At 43.2% G+C, this 19,902-nt stretch overlaps 2 protein-coding genes across 4 annotated transcripts; one reads left to right on the forward strand and one right to left on the reverse strand.

Moving 5' to 3' along the window:
* Window positions 1-265: 265 nt before the first annotated feature.
* On the forward strand, window positions 266-10,234 carry TNFRSF18 (TNF receptor superfamily member 18). Of its 2 annotated transcripts, none has more exons than XM_085242381.1 (8): window positions 266-1,160; window positions 1,539-1,650; window positions 2,686-4,051; window positions 5,341-5,472; window positions 5,789-5,876; window positions 6,333-6,421; window positions 7,301-7,441; window positions 7,711-10,234. In XM_085242381.1, exons 3-8 carry the CDS (start codon window positions 3,877-3,879, stop codon window positions 7,860-7,862), a joined length of 777 nt encoding a protein of 258 aa, XP_085098507.1. In that variant the 5' UTR covers window positions 266-1,160; window positions 1,539-1,650; window positions 2,686-3,876; the 3' UTR covers window positions 7,863-10,234. The 2 variants fall into 2 exon arrangements, with proteins under 2 accessions (XP_085098507.1, XP_003212294.2); XM_003212246.5 differs by having other exon boundaries at window positions 3,267-4,051.
* A 1,636-nt stretch (window positions 10,235-11,870) lies between these two features.
* Window positions 11,871-19,745, reverse strand: LOC104914136 (putative pleckstrin homology domain-containing family N member 1). Of its 2 annotated transcripts, XM_010722778.4 has the most exons (11): window positions 19,350-19,741; window positions 18,249-18,327; window positions 17,710-17,856; window positions 16,725-16,811; window positions 15,728-15,800; window positions 15,482-15,618; window positions 14,547-14,693; window positions 13,881-13,967; window positions 13,669-13,744; window positions 13,144-13,220; window positions 11,871-13,029 (listed from the first exon to the last, which is right to left on the reverse strand). In XM_010722778.4, exons 1-11 carry the CDS (start codon window positions 19,436-19,438, stop codon window positions 12,955-12,957), a joined length of 1,074 nt encoding a protein of 357 aa, XP_010721080.1. In that variant the 5' UTR covers window positions 19,439-19,741; the 3' UTR covers window positions 11,871-12,954. The 2 variants fall into 2 exon arrangements, with proteins under 2 accessions (XP_010721080.1, XP_010721081.1); XM_010722779.4 differs by lacking the exon at window positions 13,144-13,220 and having other exon boundaries at window positions 19,350-19,745.
* Window positions 19,746-19,902: the final 157 nt, after the last annotated feature.

The raw sequence follows: 19,902 nt of genomic DNA on the forward strand, positions 1-19,902 counted from the left end.
TTAGTGCTGCTCAAAGGTAGGATCCAGGAGTCTGGATAACTTTTTCCAGGTGTGGAAAATTGAACTTGCCTAGAAACCAACATGTGGCTCCATGTGAACCACTTGCATTGCTACAGCCCCAGCCTTATTGTCACAGGCCTGCAGGACAGTAATGCTCCCCGTGTGCCAAAAGAGGGCAGGCACTGAACAGGCACACTACAGGTACCCCAGGCTCTGGGAGCTGCCAGTACTGCAACTTCTGCTTAGTCCAAAGCCTTGAGTTTGGGTTAAAGTTAGTTCAGCAGAACTGAAAGGAGCATGTGATACTTTTGTCTTCTAGTTTCCAATTGCAGCTGAGTTAATTTCTGTAAGCTTTTTCTTCCCTGGACCATGGATGTTGTTGTACATCATATGATATCCTGCTGAGAAGGGACTCAACAGATGAATGTCCTTGTGACACTGGGCTTACCATGTGCCCCATCTGCTTCTCTACATGTCCTGCAGCCCTCCAGAGCTGCTGCTCTGCTCAGGCTCCCTGGCACAGCAAGTCATGCAATCACGTGAGATAACTCTCCTGTAGCTCTCGTGGCATAGTAAAGGGCTCTATAATAAAGACTGACAGATAGAATTTGGCTATAACTGTGAAAACTAGCTAATGATGGCTACTGTGGGATAAAAGGAGCTGATAAGAGAGAGCTAACAAAGCGACATCTACCTTAATCTATCGTTAGTCATTCAAGAAATTACATAGATTTCATGTGAATAACCTCTTACTTTTGAAGAATTACGTAGGTTGCTGTTTTGGTCAATGTCAGGAAACCTGACTTATCATTGGTAACACTGGTAAAAGCAGCATCAGTAAATCTACTGAACTTTCAAAAAAATAATTGCGTTTGAGAAGTGGTTACTTTTTCTTTGTTGTTGTTCCCTACCCCCAGCAAGCAAATTGGTAGATCCATCGACTCCAAAGAAGAAATCCATCTTTCCCAGGACTCTTAATGCACTGTGGCTCCATACTCAGAATCAAGGCTCGTTTATTGAAGACAGTCATAAAATACTGATCCCTTCATTCAAGGCTGAGGAATAAGAGCATTAAAGACCATTCAGCTTGAATTCCAGTATGGTTCCTTGCAGTGTCTCTTTGAAGGGACCATGGCAGCAGCAAACTCTGGAACCCCAAGGTATTTCTGAGCATCTCAGCTGATAGCTTCATCTCTTTGCCTGTTCTTGGCAGTTCTGTGCCAGCTATGCCTTTTTACTTCACGCAAAGGAGAAAGCATGGCATGAAATGTGCTCAGGTAACCGTGAAGACCACGTTGCTTCTTATGACCTTGTAATTTTGAATGCAGGTCATATGGATTTACAGAAACTGCACGCCTCTGCTTGCCTAGGAAACTGCAGACTGTAAGGATTACTGGTAGCCAAAATGTCTAGTTTTAGTCAAATATTGTCTAGTTAATCCTGTAGCTGCTTCTTAATAAAACCACCAGAACTGAAGGTGAGGAGATAAGAACTACTGCTGATTTGATTAGTGAAGTGGACATTTGTTCTGTCAACAGGTGCAGATCCGGCTCAGGTACCAGCATGAGGCCTGGCAGCATCAACATGTGTCACATATGGGACTGAGCAAGAAAGGAGTCAGCAGATAAAATGTCAATACCTCAGAGACAGGTAAGATTAGCTTCTGAAAAACCCCGAAGATTCTGAAGACAGACAATTGAGTTGTCTCTAAAAGGTCACTGCTGACACTAGTGGTTTAGTCTTGCTTTGTTTGTCAGTTTTCTGACTGTAATGTTCCATCATCTGACAGTGCTTGTACCCAACTGTAGTAGTTCAGCAAGAATGAGGACCTGTGAAGACCAATTCATAAAGCACCAATATTCCAAAAATTGGAGGAGAACAAGCAATTGATTCCTATAGTGATACAGACCAGCAGTATTGCAGTTAGAATGCCCTGGGGTGAATCTTAATGTAACCATGGTCAGGAATTTGACCATGAAGAAGTTCTTTGACCGTAAAGAAATTATCTGTATTCTCATCCTATTCTGACACAAGCTAGAGATAATGTAAATATCTGCAGAGGTGGTCAGGGCTGGTGTACATTTCAGAAGTGGTCATAACTGATTAGCCTGTAGAACATGTTGCAGCACTCAGTGCTTTTGCCTAATAATTTGACTTGATTGTAAGACTGTAGACTCTTATGACCCTCACTGTCTTCAGAGGATGAGGTAGAGGTCTGTGTGCTGACTGCACCTTGTTCTCTAGCCAAGAGAAGCCCCCTGGTCACTACCTGTGGCTTTTCATGTGTTGTCCAACACTTCTGATGCTGTTTGAATGAGCTGGTGGCAGGAACCCTAACACAAAGTACCAGTCCTTGGTAGCCAGCTGAGCAGCAGCAGGCTGAGTGTCTCTGGGTTTCTGTGCAGCATGAGTGGCACAGGCTGTCAGTATTGTGAGGAACAGTGCTGTGAGGGAAGAGGAGGGGATCTCCTGTGTGGCTGGCATACAAACTAGCAGGCTTGCAGTTGCAGAAGAACAACAGTTGGCCTTCTGAAGGTGTTTTCTGGGGGGAAAAAAAAAAAGCCAAATTAAATCACTGGTTCTTGACCTTTAGCCTTGCAGCAGCTAGATGGGATGCAAGCTTTTGGCAGAAAGGTTCCACCTGGAAGGATCTATTGCATGCCAAATTTATCTGATTGCTTCCAGCTCGTGACAGGAACACAAGTAGATACTGAACAGACCAAGGAGCAAGTGAAGCATGTGCTGCTTGACCACTCTGTGAGATCTATGGATGAATCTTCAGAAGAAAGCACAGAACACAGCAAAGGAACAATAGTATCTGTGTGGGAAACTTCTTTAGGCATCATTGGCTTGTATTAAACTAAAGAAACAATATAGCAAGCCCTATGAAGAGCAAGTCAAATGCCAAAGTATGGTATTTTCCACTGGAACTCATTTCTCAAGTCTCAATTCTCCTTTGCCTTGACGTATGTGTCATCATGCAGTGTGGAGAAGAATCTGTTCCGAGTTCTTTGTGTCTGAATTCATCAGTTCAGTTGAGAACAAGACTGGATTTTAAATATTGTCTTGGCTATGCACATAAATGTAACCATAAAAAAGCAAGCTATCTAAACACAAAGCAGTGTTGGAAGTGTGTGTCTGTGTTTGTATAAGACAAGACTGTGTAAAATTTAAATCCAGCAAGTCATGATTACAGGTGATATGTCTGTACCTATGTGTAATTTTGGTATCATTCTGTTGAGGAGCTGTTTTTACTTGCATCCCAGGAAAGTGAGGACAGAGGATCTGCATGGGTCCCTGCAACTACTCTCATCTTATGGCATCAGGGCTGATCTTGGAGCAGTATTATTTCCTCTTGGTTTCACGGTGTCTGTATGGAGTTACATCAGCCATGGAAATAAGAGTCTGCTGAACCAGCGTGAAGAAGTTGAAAACAATGAACAGAATCAGGAAAATATATGGATGTATGGCCTTACTGTACACTGCATATCCGATAGCTAAATCCTTGACTGTTTCTGAATTCTCTAGGAGCTATAAGCCAGAATTAAATAGTCTGAAGTTCACACTGTGCTTTAATTTGCATTAATTATCAATTGTGTATCAACTGCAAAATCCACTGAAAATCGAATTATGTGGTTCTGCATCTTACTCCTATCCTTATTCACGTTGCTGGCACATGATTGCTTAGCCCTCTAAGCATCTGATGGTGCCAAGCAAAAACATTTCCCCGCCCCTAAAGAACCAGGAAGAGCAACCACAGCCACCACTACAAAAAGCGCAGTACCTTCCCATAGTCTCAGGTGGAGGAGAATTTTTGCAGGGGAAGTCCTGATAGAAGCCCACCCTCACTTGCTGTGGGGCTGTAGAGCTTGAGACATGACTGTATGGAGAAGAGAAGTCTGTCTGCTCAATACTCGAGCTTGCTTGCTGCTGGCAATGTACCTGTGGCACTGGGCACACCAGACTCTGGCATCAACGTGCCCTGATGGTGAGCTGAGAGCAATTGCTAAGGATGTAAAGAAATGCTGCCCCAAATGCTTCTCCGGCACAGGTAAGAGAATGATCTGTTTGTCTTCTTTCAGGTGTGTATGTGCTTTGAGTAGTTGTGTATTCAAAACAAAACCACGAGGATTTCCTTCCTGCCCCGCTAAATTCCAAATGTCCTTTAGCTTCAGAGTGGATGTGTGTTGAAGATTTATGTGCCTGTGCTTCTTGCTCTGTAGTAGGAAAGGGGCTGGAGGAGGCAGTGTGTTCATTATCACAGTGACCAGTAGGACACTGGACCTGGTGGTGACTGTGGAGGAGATAGTGGCAGAATGAGCTTTTAGAAGCAATGTCATTCAGTTCCTTACTGTGACTCCTTCAGATCAGCGAAGGGATGCAGAAAATTAGTGTGAATACAGTGAAGGAGAAGATCCCTTCTGCTTTATGGGCTGCCTCTGCTCAGTAGCTGGAGAATTCTTGTTCTGTGTGGACAGAAAGGCTGCTTCCTCTAACGTAGCACTTGCCAGAGGTGCTATCAAGACCCCAGGGTATTTCTACTCCAACTGAGATCAAGTGATATAGGGTGCAGTAGGAGAGTCATTGCTCAGTGGGATCTGCTCCAGAATCCCCCACTAGTAATACAGAAAGAAGCATCCTGAAGCTGTTTCTTCTTTTTTTTTTTTTTTTGTCTGCCTTCATTACGTTATCAAAACCAATAAGAGGAGGCCAGAGGTGAGCAGAGGAAACCGTAGGCAGTTCCTGGTAGACCCATACATTCCATCACCAATCTCAGGAAATAATCTTCACAATTTGCTGTGGGTTTTTAAACGTTTCCCCCATTTATTTATTTTTTTTCTTTAGGGTCACAAAACCTTTGAGTTAAATAGTATTTTCCTTTAACTGGTCTCCCAGTTGAAAGAACTGCTTGATAGAACTGTTTGCTGATGGGATCAGTAGATGCAATTACTCCTTTGCTTTCATGAACACAGGAGCCTCACAATTAGAGATGACATTTGTGGGGAGCAAGCAAAGTTCACAGTAGAATTCCTCTGGAAACAGAATAGGAAGCACGTTGGTTTTTTGGCTTAGATTTAGACTCCCTTCTTCCATCAGAGAATAGAAAGTCACAGCTGCTGTTGGGAAAGGCAAGGAAAGGGAACTTGATCTTCATTGGCCAAGGATCTTTTGAGCATCTCTGCTCTAATGTTGAGCTTGGCTGAGAAGAGCTCTGGCAGCATTCTGAGAGCTGACTGGATGGGTTATTGGTGTGTTTCATGTGTATCAGCCGGTCAGATTAATGGTGAAATGCATTTCAGTTACAAAGGCAACTCTTAATTCTCTCTTTCTTCATTACAGAGAACATCAGCCCATGTGAAGAAGCGAAAGATGCCGACTGCAAGTGTCCTCAGGGATTCAGTTGTGCTGATAGGTCCTGCACCTCCTGCAGGAAAACTGAATGTCCAGAGGGCGAGGAGCTGATTAGGCTAGGTAACTAAAGAAACACAAATGTCTCTAAAAGGCAAAGCTTAATAAAAGTAGCTTGCTGAGCCACAGTTCCATTCACTTATTTTAATCCACTTTTGGGAATGCTTGTGATATAAAGGAGAGGAATGTTGTCTATATCATGGCCTCAGTGAGAGTAAAACCCCTATGTGTCCAAAGATGCAAAACTGGCAAGAGCTGCTTTGTACATCTCTCCAGGAGTGTGATTCATAAAGCAGAAAGAGTCCTCTAAGCTGTTGTACCTCTGTGTCTTTCGTTAAAGGCACTGACCACTAATAATTCATGTTCTCTTTTCTTATAGGTGTTTTTTACTATACATATTCATGTAAACCATGTGAGACAGGAACCTATTCTAATGGTAAGAACAGCTGGTGCCAAAGCTGGACTGAGTAAGTATTGATATTTTTGGTGACATGCATGACAAATGTGTCAAATACTAATATTTAGATTGGTAAATTGAATCGGAGATGAGAACACCAGTGAGATTAAATGATTGGGCTTTTTAAATTCAGCAGTACAAATTTATCTTCTGGCTTTTTAGCCAATCTCAAAGCAAACCTTAAAGCCTGCTTTTAAGTCCAGCACAAACTGATGCAAAATTATGCCAAATAGGGCCATCAGTTGTACCAAAAATTAAAAGAAATATGCATGGAGACAATTTTGATCTGGTGTTATCTTCTTATGGGGCAGCCATAATTTTACCTGCAATGCTATGAAAAAGAAACAAAGGAAATGAGCTATGGAAAGAGCAGTGGGAAGGAAGAAAGGAAGCCAAGGAAAAAGGCTGGGGAGGAATGAAAGAAAGGGCAGCAGCATTCTAAATATGACTCTCTCTCTTCTTTTAGTTGTGAAAGTTCTGGCCTTCTAACAATCAAGCAAGGCAACAGCACACACAATTCATTATGTGGCTACCTGGTTAAATATTTGGACCGAGGTATCAGCTCACAATGCTTTGTTTTTTTGTTTTTTTTTTTGAGCCTCCTCTTTCTTTCTACATCTGCAGTAGTTGACCTCCTGCATAGGTACTACCCAGAGGCTTGCTATCATGCTAGCTTGCTTTGAAAATGACTGTTGTGTTTTTGCCGGTATTAATACAGGTTACAACTGTTGACCCACGCAACCAGCAGTTGTCCTGAGAGCACAGCTAGGAAACTTTCAGTTTTCCACAGAACCTCTGCTGCTGCTTAGCTAGATTTTTCTCAGAAGACAATAGCTCAGTGGGTCATTCACTTCCTTTACAAGTATTTGTTCAGTCCACAACACTCAGTATTGAAACGGTGTGTCTCCTTGTGGATCAAGCTGCACAGGAATGACTGTTTGCAAGCTTTGCAGGTACTGAATATCAGAGAAAGTTTCTGTCTCTACCTTTCCCTTACCGCTGAGGTACCTTTCAGATTCCTTGGGCCTTTCATTTAGAGAAACTGTTAGTACTGCTGAGAGAAACTGCTGAAAAGTGCTACTTTTAATTTCTGTGAGGCTGACAGAAGTGTGAAAATTTGGCTTACTGTATTGCTTTTCAAGAAAACATTGAAGGTGAATCCCCCTAAAGAGCGAAAATCAGAACAGAGTAGATAGAGCAAGTGATAGTGCTGCTTTTTGCATGAATGCTTTTTACCACAGATAGTGATCCACTGCACCTTTGCCTGGGAGCACCTCAGTTTTATTGCAAACAACTGCACTGCATTTATCCCAGGCAAATAAATTTCCACGGAAAGAGGAAGTTAACCTTAAAATTTCCTTGGAAGCACTGCCTTTCCTTTGACATTTATCTGGGCACGCGTTTTCTTATTCTGTATTGTATATTTAATTGCAGACAGTGTTACAAATGATTCTCGGTACACCATTATGCTGGCCATCCTGACAGCAGTGGGTCTATTTGTTCTCATCTTGCTGACCTTCTTCTTGCATCTCTGCATATGGTTGCTGAAGAAGGAGAAACACCCCGCAGCTGACAGTAAGTGTGCTTTGTGGGCCTCCCTGTGGTTTTTCACTGGAGAACAGTGTGTACTCCAGATTCAGAAGGGAGTAAGTTGAGTAAACAGAGTAAATGCTGATTTGCTGCGTGATTTCTGGACTGGCTGCTTGGTTTCACTAAGATGCAGTGCCTCAGCTGTATCTTTGCCCCCCTCCTCAGAGTGGGTCTTTGCTGGAAAAGGTAATGGAGCGACTGAGCTGTATGAAGGCCTCTTGCATGTGCAGTGTTTTTGCTTATTCTCACTGCAGATGTGGAATGTAACTTCTCTAGGCTGCCATTGGCTCCACAACCACCCCACCATAAAGAAGAGACTTACAGCTGCCAGTTTCCAGAAGAAGAACATGGAGACAAGATACTGGAAGAGAAACCTTACTACTTCCAACCTCCGAGTCTCCACTGAGAACAGATAAACTGCAACGTGCTGTGAGAATGAGGAGCTGAGCTCAGCTGTAAACCAAACAGGAGGGAGGGACTGAGTGCATAAACATCACTATGTACATAGAAATAAGGAATGGGTTTGGAGTAAGTTTTCATAGAATCCTAGAATGGCTTTGGGTTGGAAGGAACCTGAGAGATCATCTTGTCCAGCTCCCCTACAGTGGGCAGGGTTGCCAACCACTAAATCAGGCACTGGGTCAGGCTGCCCAAAGTCCCACCCAACCCATCCTGGAACACCTCCGTGCTGCAAGCTGATTCATATCCAGCTTTTCACCCACTAGACCCATCAAGTCCTCTGCAGAGGACTGTTCTCATTGAGTTCTTCTCTCAGCATGTACACGTAGCTGGGATTACCCTGACCCAAGTGCAACACTTTGCACTTGGTCTTGTTGAACATCATTAAGTTCTCATGGGCTCACTTGTCAAACCTCCAGGTCCCTCTGGATGGCATTCTTTCCTTCTGCCATATCAACTGCACCGCTCAGCTTGGAGTTGTCTGCAAACTTGCTGAGAGTGAGCTCGATCCCACTGTCTATGTCACTGATAAAGATGCTGGAGATCACTGGTCTCAGGATAGACCCCCCCCAGGGGACACCACTCATTTTCAGCCTTCACTTGGACATAAAGCCACTGACCACAACCCTCTGGCTGTGACTGTCCAACCAATTCCTTATCCATTGTATAGTCTACCCTTCAGATCTGTTTCTCTCCAATTTAGAGATAAGGATGTGGTGTGGGACCATGTTTTGCTTTGATTCTTAACAAACATAGCATTTAGAAACAAAGAATCTGCTAAGTCAGGCTGACATTCTGTTCAGCTGCATTGCTTTGTAGAGTTTATCTGAGCTGTGGGTTTTGTTGTTTGGGTGTGGGGGTTTTTTTTTTGTTGTTTTTTTTTGTTGTTGTTGATGCTCTTTTTAATGTTGCTTGGGATCAGGGACCCTTTCTGTCATTATTATTCCACTTTGCATCTTCTGCACACTCTTGTGTGGTGCTCCCACAAACTGACAGGAACATAAAAGACCGATGTTCCACCATTAGTCCCTCCAGGGCTACAGGAAATATAGTATTACCCACAGGCTCCTCCTTGATAGGCAGCAAAGGGCCATTAATTTTAATCCATGGACCACTCTCCAGTTGCAACAGAAGTAACTTTTATCCCTGTTCTTCTCTATAGCTCAGCAACCTTTGGTACCTGGAATAACGAATTAAATAAAAGAGGCTTCTGATAGACTCCAGTGAGAATCATGCTGTTTAGAGAAAGATAAGACTTAATATACTCTGGAGAAAGCTGCTTGGAGTAGGCTCGTGGCTAAACCAATTCTGGTCAAAAAGGAGTTTGAATCAGCCTTCAAGTAAAAGTTTATAGATATCTCATATTGCACCCCTTACAAGGTATTGTCTCCATGGTGTGGATTGCATGATCTGTTGAAAAGAGGGTCCTGAAAAGTGGAATATTTCCTTCCTAACCTAGTCATGTAGCTCCAAGGCTGTTTGTTTCCTGTTGGTCTTTCTTGAAACCTTCTTCAAAGGAGGAGCTTCTTGGCAAGCTCCTAAACTAAAGAATTAGTTTCATGATTTATGGACATTCTTTTGTTGCTGAACATTTCCTCAGCGATTATATCAGGAGGAGTTATCTTGTTGCTGTTACTTTTTGTTGTTGTTGTGCACTATAAAATCTTACAACTGGGTGAAATAGTTGTAGGGGGAAATGAAGTGCAAAGGGTTATCCTTATCCAATGTAATGCATTCCTTCATAGCTCCAGTTTTAATCTTCTGTCTTCCCTGTTATTCCATGTAGGACTGCTGATGTCCTTTTACATTAGCTTTCCTATCATATAAAATGGGAGGAGTGACAGTTCTTAAAAGCGTATTGTGAAACTTAATTAGTACTTTCAGTGTATTTTTGCCTTCTTTGATCCTTCTGCTGTTAATTTGTGCATTGCTGATAATTTTTCCCATAGGTATTGCCATGTAAAATTCATTTCAAAAGTCTTTTCTTCCGTTGCATTGAGAAATATGCAGATTTTTAACTGAGGTGAACTGGAGATTCATGAAAGGTGCCAAGCATTGGACTGGATGAAACAGGACTTTGATGTGTGAGTTTTATACTTAGTTTGAAGTGCAAGATTGGCTCTGCCTTATAAGCAGATGCACTATGGGATTTAATATACTTCTAACGTCTGAACTCCTGCGGTCAAGGCTCTTCTTACTGCTCCTGTGCTGGCCATGTTTACTCTCTGCTCTCTATGGAACCTTCATTTTTTAATATAGCATGTTTTTCAGTCAGATTTTGGATTATGACCCTTTGTAAAGGTAAAATAAACTCAACAATTGAATTAAGTGTGTATTTGATATAATTAAGCAAACTGGAAAGAAAAGGTTTTAATCTTTAGGTCACTTCGTAGTTCCTGAGAGTAACTCAGTTTTACTTTTCCAACTCACTTCTGTCTTGCAGAACTTTGGCTATTTCAGTAATGTACCTCCAAACTCCTCTGTCATATTTCTGATTGGTGAACTTGTGAGTTTTCTCCTTTTTCAGTAAGTGGCTTAACACTTCCTGACTGGTAGCTAAGCCGGAATCTCAGCTACCAGCAACCAAAGTAACAGGAAACTCTGCTGGCCACTTTTTCTGTTGCTGACAATGGCAGAGAAAAAGCAACATTTGGGGCAAAACAAATGACAGAAGATACTGTCTGGAGGAAGAAAGACTCAAGCATCTAGATGAAGTCCCTGCCTATGGCAACGTACTGGGCAAATTCTGGTGAGGAGTGGAAGACTTCCTGGGCTGTGGGTGTTGAACAGCCAACAATTACTGCCAGTTAATACTGAAACATGATGAACAGAGCCATAATATCCACGGGAAATTTGTACAGTGGCCTCTCAGATTTCTATATGCCTACCTTGAAGAGCAGTTCTACTTCATACTTACCTAACCACCTGCCTTCATGGCTGGTAATTGATGGAAAAAGCAACCGATTTCCTGACTTCTTAGAGCTCAAATTAAAAGGGAAAAACCCAAAGTGTGAATCATCTAAGCCTTGGAGCATTCCAGTAAAGGAGCTGTACTTTGCATCAAAGAAAATGAACGCTATCAGCTCAGAAGAGTGAGCTTGTGAGAAATCACTGTTTCAGTTTCCATTCAGAAAGAACCGTAAGTTTATTTTATCAGTGCTCACTTATAGGATTTTGGCAACATTTGGGTTGAACTGTGGCCTAATTTTCAGCTCAATCTCAGTGTTTATAGTTTCTCAAGTTCTCAGTTGAGCTTCAGCTTGATCACTTGATGTGGGCTTTGCCTAAGAGAGGCTTTTCCCTCAAATCATTCACGTCCACATAATGTCTACAGCTGGATTTTTTGCTTAAATCTACACAGAGAAAGTCCTGAAGAAGTGTAAACGTGTAACAAACTTCACCCTGTTAAAACAAAAAGCTTTTAAACTTTGATTGTGACAAGGTTTGATACTTAGAAGTGGCTTGAAGACCTTCCCACACAGTTTAGGAAAGGCAGGGTAGCAGTTAGGGGAATAAGGTAATACCCCTTAATGTAGTCATTTGCTTAATCTCAAGCTGCTGTGTGTATTACACATACAGGCTCAAAAAGATTTGATGATAAGTGATGATCAGAGGTGTTTGGGGCCTCACTGAGCCCTGGGGATTTCTGAGTATTTTAGCTGCAATTAAAAAAAAAAAAAAAAAAAAAAAAAAAGTGAAAGAGTAACAGGATAAGAGAATTGCCTGAGGTACAGAAATGTGTTCTCATAGCACAGGTTTTGCTCAAACAGAAAGTCAATAAGGATTTGTGCAGGCAGTGTTTTGTTATGCTGACTTGTTTGCTCATGTTTTCTGCAAATTATTAGGATTTTGAAACTGAAGAAGGTAAAAAAAAAAAAAGTATTTTCACAGGGCTTTCTTCCTCATTTTTTTTTTTCTTTTTGTTTTCTTCTCAAAGAAAGGGAAATTACACCTGTTTTTCTGAATAACTTTTGATTTTATTTTTTCCCCAGGTTGAGTCCAGCATGGCAGAGGTTGGGAAAGCTTATGAGAAAGAGGCATAATTTATTTTGCTTGTGGACATACTTTTCTTTGTTTTTCCCTCATCTGTTGATGTATCTGGTTTTACAGTATACCCAGCTTTCCATTTTCTTGATTTACAAGTGGCCAGTGTAGGCTGCATAGGTGGAAAGCTGGGATAAAATAGGGGCCATGGGACCATGCAAAGCTTTTTCAGGTGACTTTGCAGACATCCCCTGGATGCAACCTTGTTGATTAGCCCGCAGGTAACTGAGAACAGTGTATGAAATGCTTAATTATTCTGGTTTGCAGCAATGCTTCATTTTCCTTGCCACGTTGATGTAGAGTGTAAAGGTGATTCTGAAGGTGTTCAAAATCCGAATGAAGTACTGTGAAAGCATCAAAATGAATGGATATAATTTGACTTGGCCCCACTTGAAGTGTTTGGGTTGTTCGTCTTGGAGGGCAGAAAGCAGTAAGGAGACGATGGGGACATGTCCTTGGTTTGGGTGAGGAAGAAAAGCAATTGGAAAGGGATTATTCACCATAGAGTATTGCTCTGTGCTGCCATTCAAAGAAAAGCGATGGTTTTTCAAAGCAATGGCTACTTGAATGAGGCTGGAAGGTTGTTAAGTGTGAATGCTGCTTTCTATGCATGGTTTAAGCACAGGTTAATGGTTTTATTTGTATTGCTTACAGAGTATTTTACAATGTTTGTTTCTTTCTTTCTTTCTTTCTTTTTTTTTTTTTCCCCCTGGAAAGGATCAGGCAATAAATATAGCAAGCAAATGGAGAAAGGTTTCTCATTGAGGCATATGTACAGCTGAGGTCACAATCACAAGGTCCTACATCAATTGCAATGGCTCATTCAAAACAGCAGCCAGTGGAGAATCATTCATCTGCAGGTCCTTATTCACCTCTCAGTCTGAAAGAAGCTTGGTTTCCAATTTCTAATCCCCTCTTATTCATTTTTGCAGCTTCTTCACTTTCTAATGGGATCGTGTTCATGTACCCTCTTCTTGTCAGTGCATGCTGACCTCCTAATGATGATGCCAGGATTTCTTAGGGATGATTGGTGGTGGCTGGAGTGTCACAGTGTCGAGGTTTTTCTCTGGCTGGAAAAGATAGCAAGAACTTTTTTTTATCATGTGAATATACTATTTTTAACGTGAATATTATCTGCCAAATATTTATACACTAGAGAGTCACAAACTTGTCTGAGAGAATACCTTCTGTAAGTGGAAGAGTAATTTTTCATAATCTTCTGCTGTGGAACAATTGATAAGGATTGGTTCTGTCAGGTTTCCTGCAAGACAGCAGCAGGGAGCAGTTAGGAGCTGGATGCAAATGCCTATAGCAAGGGAGGTCACAAGGGCTGTTCCCACACAAGGTTAGAGCCTCTCCCTACAGCCAGCATCCTACTGCCAAGTTGATTTGGCTTTTAACCACAAGAAGGCTGAGATTCCCCATGATAGCAAAGATGGAGGTCTGGGACTGGGCTGGCTGCTGTCCTGAGCAGGGAAACGTAGAGGGCCATTACAACTTAGCAGCCAGAAAAGTAAGAAGCCCCTAAAGAGCATCCGTCTGGTTGCAACTAGAAGTGGAATCTGACTTTTAACTAAATACTGTCTCTTGTGGTAGATCCAAATGTCATCACATCTGTGAGGATTCTGTGCTGAATCTGTGAGCATTGGAAGGCTTTTTTTTTTCTTATAAAAGCAGTCTTTCCTTCCAGAAACTGCTACTGGACTTACCTGTAATTTCAAGCTGTAACCTCCCCAGCACAGTGGATTTCTCCTTTGCCTGGATTCCCATCAAGGGGAGTTTTCCCTTCAAAAACGAAAAGAAAACTCTGCTTTTCTATGCGTTCTTCCTTTTTCTCCTTGCTGTTTATTTTCATCACCCGGAGCTGTTCACCAGATCTCACTTCTGTACTTATTTGACCATTTCTACTGTTTCCTGTTACCTCATATGTGACTGTAGTTCTCTCCTCATCCACAGAGAGGAAAAGCAGGTCTTCTGGGAACAGGATCAGCAGCCTTTCCTTAGGATCCTGTGGAAAAGGGGTGATTAGAGACGTCATCACAACATCTCAAAATGTGGAGCTGCCTTGCAGCACCTTAGATACTGTGCCAGCCATAGACATTGCTCATGGCATCAGTCAGCTTGGATAAGATATCACAGGATGAGCTGTGTTGTTTATATTTTTTAGAAATACATCAGGCACATTCCCATAACAGAATGTTTAGAAAACTCTGTCCTTCCTGTGTAATAGGAAGGGATGGACTCCCCCTCCCAGCTTCTTTGGAAGTTGAGTGCAACTGTCTGGACAGAGTTCTCAGAAGTGGCTCTCAGAAAAACACCCTTTTGCATTTCCTTTTGTCTGTTTAATGCTGCGGGACTTTCAGCATACTTAACCTTATGCTACCTTTTCTGTAGCCTGCCAAAAGCATAACAACACCAGGAACAACAGTCATAATGCTGGAAAACATTTTTTGGGGAACTATGCTTTATAGCTTCTTCTTTTTTTTTTTTTCTTTTTTTCCCCACCAGTCCCGTGTGAATCCTTAATGAAACCTCAACTGGTTTGAACCTGGCCAAAGCCATCCAGTATCAGAGCAGAATATGTTACCTCTGTGCAGCCAGTAGCCATTTGCACCATGGTCAGGTACTGAATCCTTCCCAGGTGTTGAATTGGTTTTCCTTCCCATTTCAGAATGGTGTTACACAAGAGATGTCTCATCAGTGCTCTTTTCTTCCATTGCTCATCACAAGGCACCTTCATCAATTATTATTATTATTTTTTTTTTAAGATGAAGCAAAGGGTGATAAAAGACAAAGTATGATGTTTATCAGGATTACAGGGTGGTAAAAAATATTTAGGTTATCCAAAACAGAAGATAGGTATGGCTAAAGTACGGTACTACCCTATAGACTGTGCCATGCCAGACATCAAGGGGAGCTGAGTGGATATTTAAAGACAAAGAGGGAAACCTCAGTTGCACTGTTAATAAATAGCACGAGGAAGGGGGAGAAAGGCAAGCTGGCTTTCCAATTCATTCGTTCACTTTAAGAACCTGAGCTTAGGACAACGTCGAGGAAAGCTTTGGGGAGGGCATTGGATGCCCTAAGCCACATCCACGAGGTGCTAGCAGCATAATCCTGCCATCTTGTGACTCTTGTGGATGTTGCAGTGTTTTGTATGTATTTATAAGTCCGTGTGACAGCATGTACTGAAGAGTAAGTCTTTGTTTTTTTGGCTGTAACTAAGAGGAAAATTGATATATTTTTTTTTTAGCAGTGTAGCAGCTACATCTCATGAAGAAAAACAATCAGCAGCGTGTCAAAAACCTCCCCTGAACTTAGAGCAGCATTTGCAAGTGTTCAGTGATAAAGCGTTGTGGGTAGCAAGTTTATTTTAGCCTAGACAGAATCTACAGCATTCTTGAATAAAGTTACTGTTCAGTTTCAGCCCGTATTCTAAAGATCTCTGAAAATCCATTTCCAGAGCTGCCACTGTTTCCTGTTTTCAGCCCCTTCTCTTTAGATCATTCCCCACCGACTTACCAGGAAAGAGATATTACTGGTGGGACTGGCTGAGTAGTTGGCATTTGCCATCTTGATTTGGTTCTGGAGGTGCTGAATCCATTTGTCAAAGTCGGCTGAATTTTGGCAGCAAATGAGCCGGGACTCTATCATGGGCCCTGTGCAAAGACACAATGTGCCCCGGCTCTGAGGATGGATGGCATTTGAACCCAGCGGGTGAATTCTGTGACTGTCGCAGCCCCTACAGAAGCTGTCCAGCAGGCTTACCAGAAATTTCAAATGTGTAGCTGATGGCAGTCACAACCTCCCTCAGGTGCATCCCAGCAAGAGGAACGAGACCCTGGTGTGATGGGAACGGTGTTAGAAGTCGATTGGTAAGAATAACCAAGAATGATGTAGGAAAGTACTGTGTGTGAACTAGATCAGATTTTGTCTGCCTTGCAGCCTCTTTAATTCCTCCCCCGTGCTCCCAGCCATGTCAGAAAAGACGACGTTCATATTAAGGACAAAGCAACCTTGTCCTCGTTTTAGCTTTTATTTCATTACATGATGATCACTTTTCTGTGCCATCCTCTTACTCCACTCAGCTGGACTTGGAATTTTATCATCTCCGATGTTATACAGCTCAGTTCCTGCAGCTGGAAGTCTCTTAATTCGTCTTTTTTCCCTCAAATTTAGGATCCGCAGACATGCACCAAAGCCATTGGGAGGCACTGCAGTGCTGAGGGCAGCTCTCCTGGATGCATCTCTTTGGTACCCCGTGCCTGCCCACTCCTGTACCTTTCCTAACTCTCCTCCTCCTGTCACCTCCTGTTCTTATCACCTTCTCTTGATGCCTTCTGGTTGGTGCTTAGCTCTCTGGTAGGGAGCTGCACTCTCTCTCCTTGGGGAAGCAAAGCGGCTGTGATAAGAGGCCAGCTAAAATTACAGAATATAATATAAATAGAAACTGGCACTTCCTCTTCAATCTCTGGAGCAGACGCTCTTCCCTATTCAAAATAAGCTGGGGAAAAAAAAAAAGAGAGAGAATTTTGAGCTCCTGTCCTAGAAAATATGCCAAAACCTCACTGAAATCAGTGAAGTGTCTGCCTTGGCTGGTGGGGCCAGAACATGTGAGCTCCATTCTGAGCCTTGCTCTTGGCACGGCACCGAGGAGGAAGCTTTCCTTTTGCCATGTCTATGCTAGAGCTGTGGGCAAAGAGATATTAGGGAAGTCTTGACAATGAGCGTGACTGCAAGACATAGAAGGGTTCTTGTGCTTTACCTCATAAACAAATGCCTTCTTTGTGTGATCCACAGAAAGAATCAGCAAGTAGGAGGAGGTCAGCACAAGGTAGCGTTCAGACATCTCCTGTTGGAATAAGACCAGTCACATCTTTCCTCCACAACATTTCAATTTTTTTTTTAAAAGGAAAAGGAAATTCTTCAAAGCCCTCCACTTTCCCTTCGTCTCTCCTCATGCTGTATTGGCACATCACCATATGCAGTGCTGATTGATTGACATCTGCCTGCAGGATGATGGGGAGCTCTGCAGTGTTTATCTGCCGGGTTGACTTGCACTACTACATCACACTTTAGCTGAAAACGTTTAAGATTGGGCTGGACCAGGCTCGGAGCACCCGAGTTAGCTGTGGGTGTCCCTGTTCATTGCAAGGGAGTGGGACCACATGACCTTCAAAGGTCCCTTCCAGCTCAAATGATCCTATGACTCTACTTTGTAATTTTATTTTGTCTTCTCAGATAAATGAGCATGTGCTTAAAGAGGCGTGAATCCATGGCAAAGTTAGAACAGGTCTCAGTTCCCCCTTCTGGTTTCGTCAACACCACTGTAATGGCTGTCACACCTCAGTGCTTTCACCACTCAGCTCCAGTTCCCGTGGAGGGGGCTTGAGCGTCACATGTACAAATTTGCAACCATCACAATGTTATCTCTTAGGGGAAAAGAATTAAAAAAAGCCTTCTGACAAAAGGATATTTTTATCAGAATGAATGAACAAAAAGTCGTGCTGCTCAAGAAAGCGGCTATGAAATCCTTTCAGCTCTTGCTGGCACTGGTGGAATGAAAGTTGAATGTAATAGCATTAACTCTTGGGGGAAAGGAGGAAGTCAGGGCAAATTGTGGCTTTGGTCAAGCACTGGTTTGACAGTGAGTTGGGCAGGACACTTGAAATTCAAATTTAGCTCATCTTTTGTCTCCCAAGGGAAAAATCCCCTGCATATTACCGTGGTCATAGTGTGGTGATGATTACCTCCATGTGATAACTTCTCAGAAAAACCCAGGAGGACCAAACGATCTCCCCAAGAGAAAGGATGTTCCTGCCTTCCCAGCCAGCGATGGGCTGAGCGATCAACAAGTTCAGCAGTTCTTCCTGTGTTTTTCCCCACAGTGCTTCTGCCTGGAAAAAAAAGGAAAGACAAAATAGTGAGTATTTCTTGCTGAAATCATGCTAGGAATATCCTGTAGAGATAATCAGAAGAGAAAAAATGGAATCTGGAGTCAAGGGATGCTGAAATATAAATAAGGTAAAAGAGAGAACGGGTAATTTTGCAGTCCAGCCCACAGGAGGTTTGGATGTGACATATATATGTGACTTGTATAGAACATTTCCTCTCTCTGTGCATGCTCTCAGCAATGGGATAAAGCACGGTCCTAGGAAATACTCCCGCACTGATGGTGACGATGGACTTTATTGCATGTGAATTTGTTGAGCAAAAACTGAGACAAACGGATTTCTTCCCTGGCGTACTATGTATGAATCTTTGCCTGTGTGACCCTGCTCGTACTCACCCCTTCTGTCTTTGTGGGAACTGCAGGGTCCTTAGGTTGGAGGGATCCCTCACTCTGGCCATCTGAAATGGACCATTTTCTGTAATGGAAGAGATTGTGGGAAGGCATAGGAAAGGATTTACGTGTGTTGTTTGAAAGAGAGAGAATAATTCATGCTCAGTCAGCAGACACACTTCTGGATTTCTGGCATGAATTTTGTGTATTTTAGAGTTTTCTATTTTAAGCTGGAATACCGGCTGGGTGCAGCTCAGTGAAATCTAGGGGGGAAAAAATGCAGCAGATGCAGAATCGGAAAGCAGGCATGTCAAGGAATAGCAAAGCTAAAGCTATAATGAAAATACTGTCAAAGAATCACGGCCTAAAATTCATCAGCACATCTAGACTCCCAGTTTTCCCGTGGCAAGGGGAAGGGCTTGCAGAGATGATGAGGGCACTCTGTGTACCTGCCTTAATAGACAGGGAAAGAATAACTGCAGTTCCTGGTGAAATTATGGAAGGAAATGCAGCTCAGTGTTGATATAAAAGACCACAAGAAAGCGGAGGGGAAATGTATTTTCTTTCAGTTTGTGGTAGGTAAGGAGGTACAGACAACGGCCTCATCTGCGTTGGGGGTTAGCTAAGGGGGAGAAACCATGGCTTGTTTGGGATGTTGCTGAACCTTCGTGACTGGAGGTTCAAGGCATCTGCCAAGCAAGATGTGGGAAGGGCTGAGGTTGCCAATGGCTCTGAGCCTCCTGTAGGCCTGCAGGCTGACCCTGCCGTGTGATGGAGTCCAAAATCATCTGCTTCCAACAGAGCACGAGCTCTGGGGGTGGTGGTGATTGCCCCCAGTAGAAGGGTTACCTCCATGGCAGGAGGAGATGAGGCTGTGTCACCTAACGGGGCCTACTAAGGAGAAGCAAGCAGGCTCTGTTTAGAAGAAGTATCTGACATTTAGCACTACTGTAAATTCTGGCTAGAAAAGGGGAAGAAGAGAAAGCTCTCAAGTGAGTCATATTTAGCAAGCAAAAACAGCCATGGGTCACAGTTGCCAGCATTAATGCCCTTCTGTTTGCGCAAAGACAGTCGGTGTTTCTCACCCCTCGAAGAACTGCTCCCTACCTGGTCCTGCCCGTCTTCAACAGCTCCACCTCATCCTGGCTTTCTCCTGCAGAACCAGCGTGCCTGGCTCTCAGGCTGCAGCATCCCATGCTGGCTCAGCGGCTGCCTCGTCCTCCGGCGCTGTCTTCAAAGCACTGCTGCAGCGCAGGGATGGCATGAATGGCAGCGAGGGAAGGAAGCACGCACCTTCCCTCCCCAGCACCTTGCTGTTCATTTAAATTCTTCTTAGCTTAGAAGTGGCAGCACCCGAGATGTGAAAGCATTTCCTGTGGGTTTTAAAGCTCTCTCCCCCCTTCTTGTCTCCTAGGTCCCCCAGGCGTCATTGCTTCCTTCAGAGCCGATGGCCTGATGCGATAAGCGTGTGCTGCTGTGTAGCTGTCACCTCAGCCAAACGAAAACCGAAAGAGTCCTTAATGAAATGAGGTTAAATGTGCGAGGAACATCTGGTGAGGGAGGAGCTGGCTGTGCAGCTGGAGACAAGCTATGGGGAGCTGTAGGACCAGCTGAGGGGGTTCCGTGTTAAGCTTGGATTTGGTCTTTCAGCAGCTCTCCT

Source organism: Meleagris gallopavo, chromosome 23, assembly GCF_905368555.1.
Source record: "Meleagris gallopavo chromosome 23, MGAL_WU_HG_1.1, whole genome shotgun sequence".
NCBI lineage: Eukaryota > Metazoa > Chordata > Aves > Galliformes > Phasianidae > Meleagris > Meleagris gallopavo.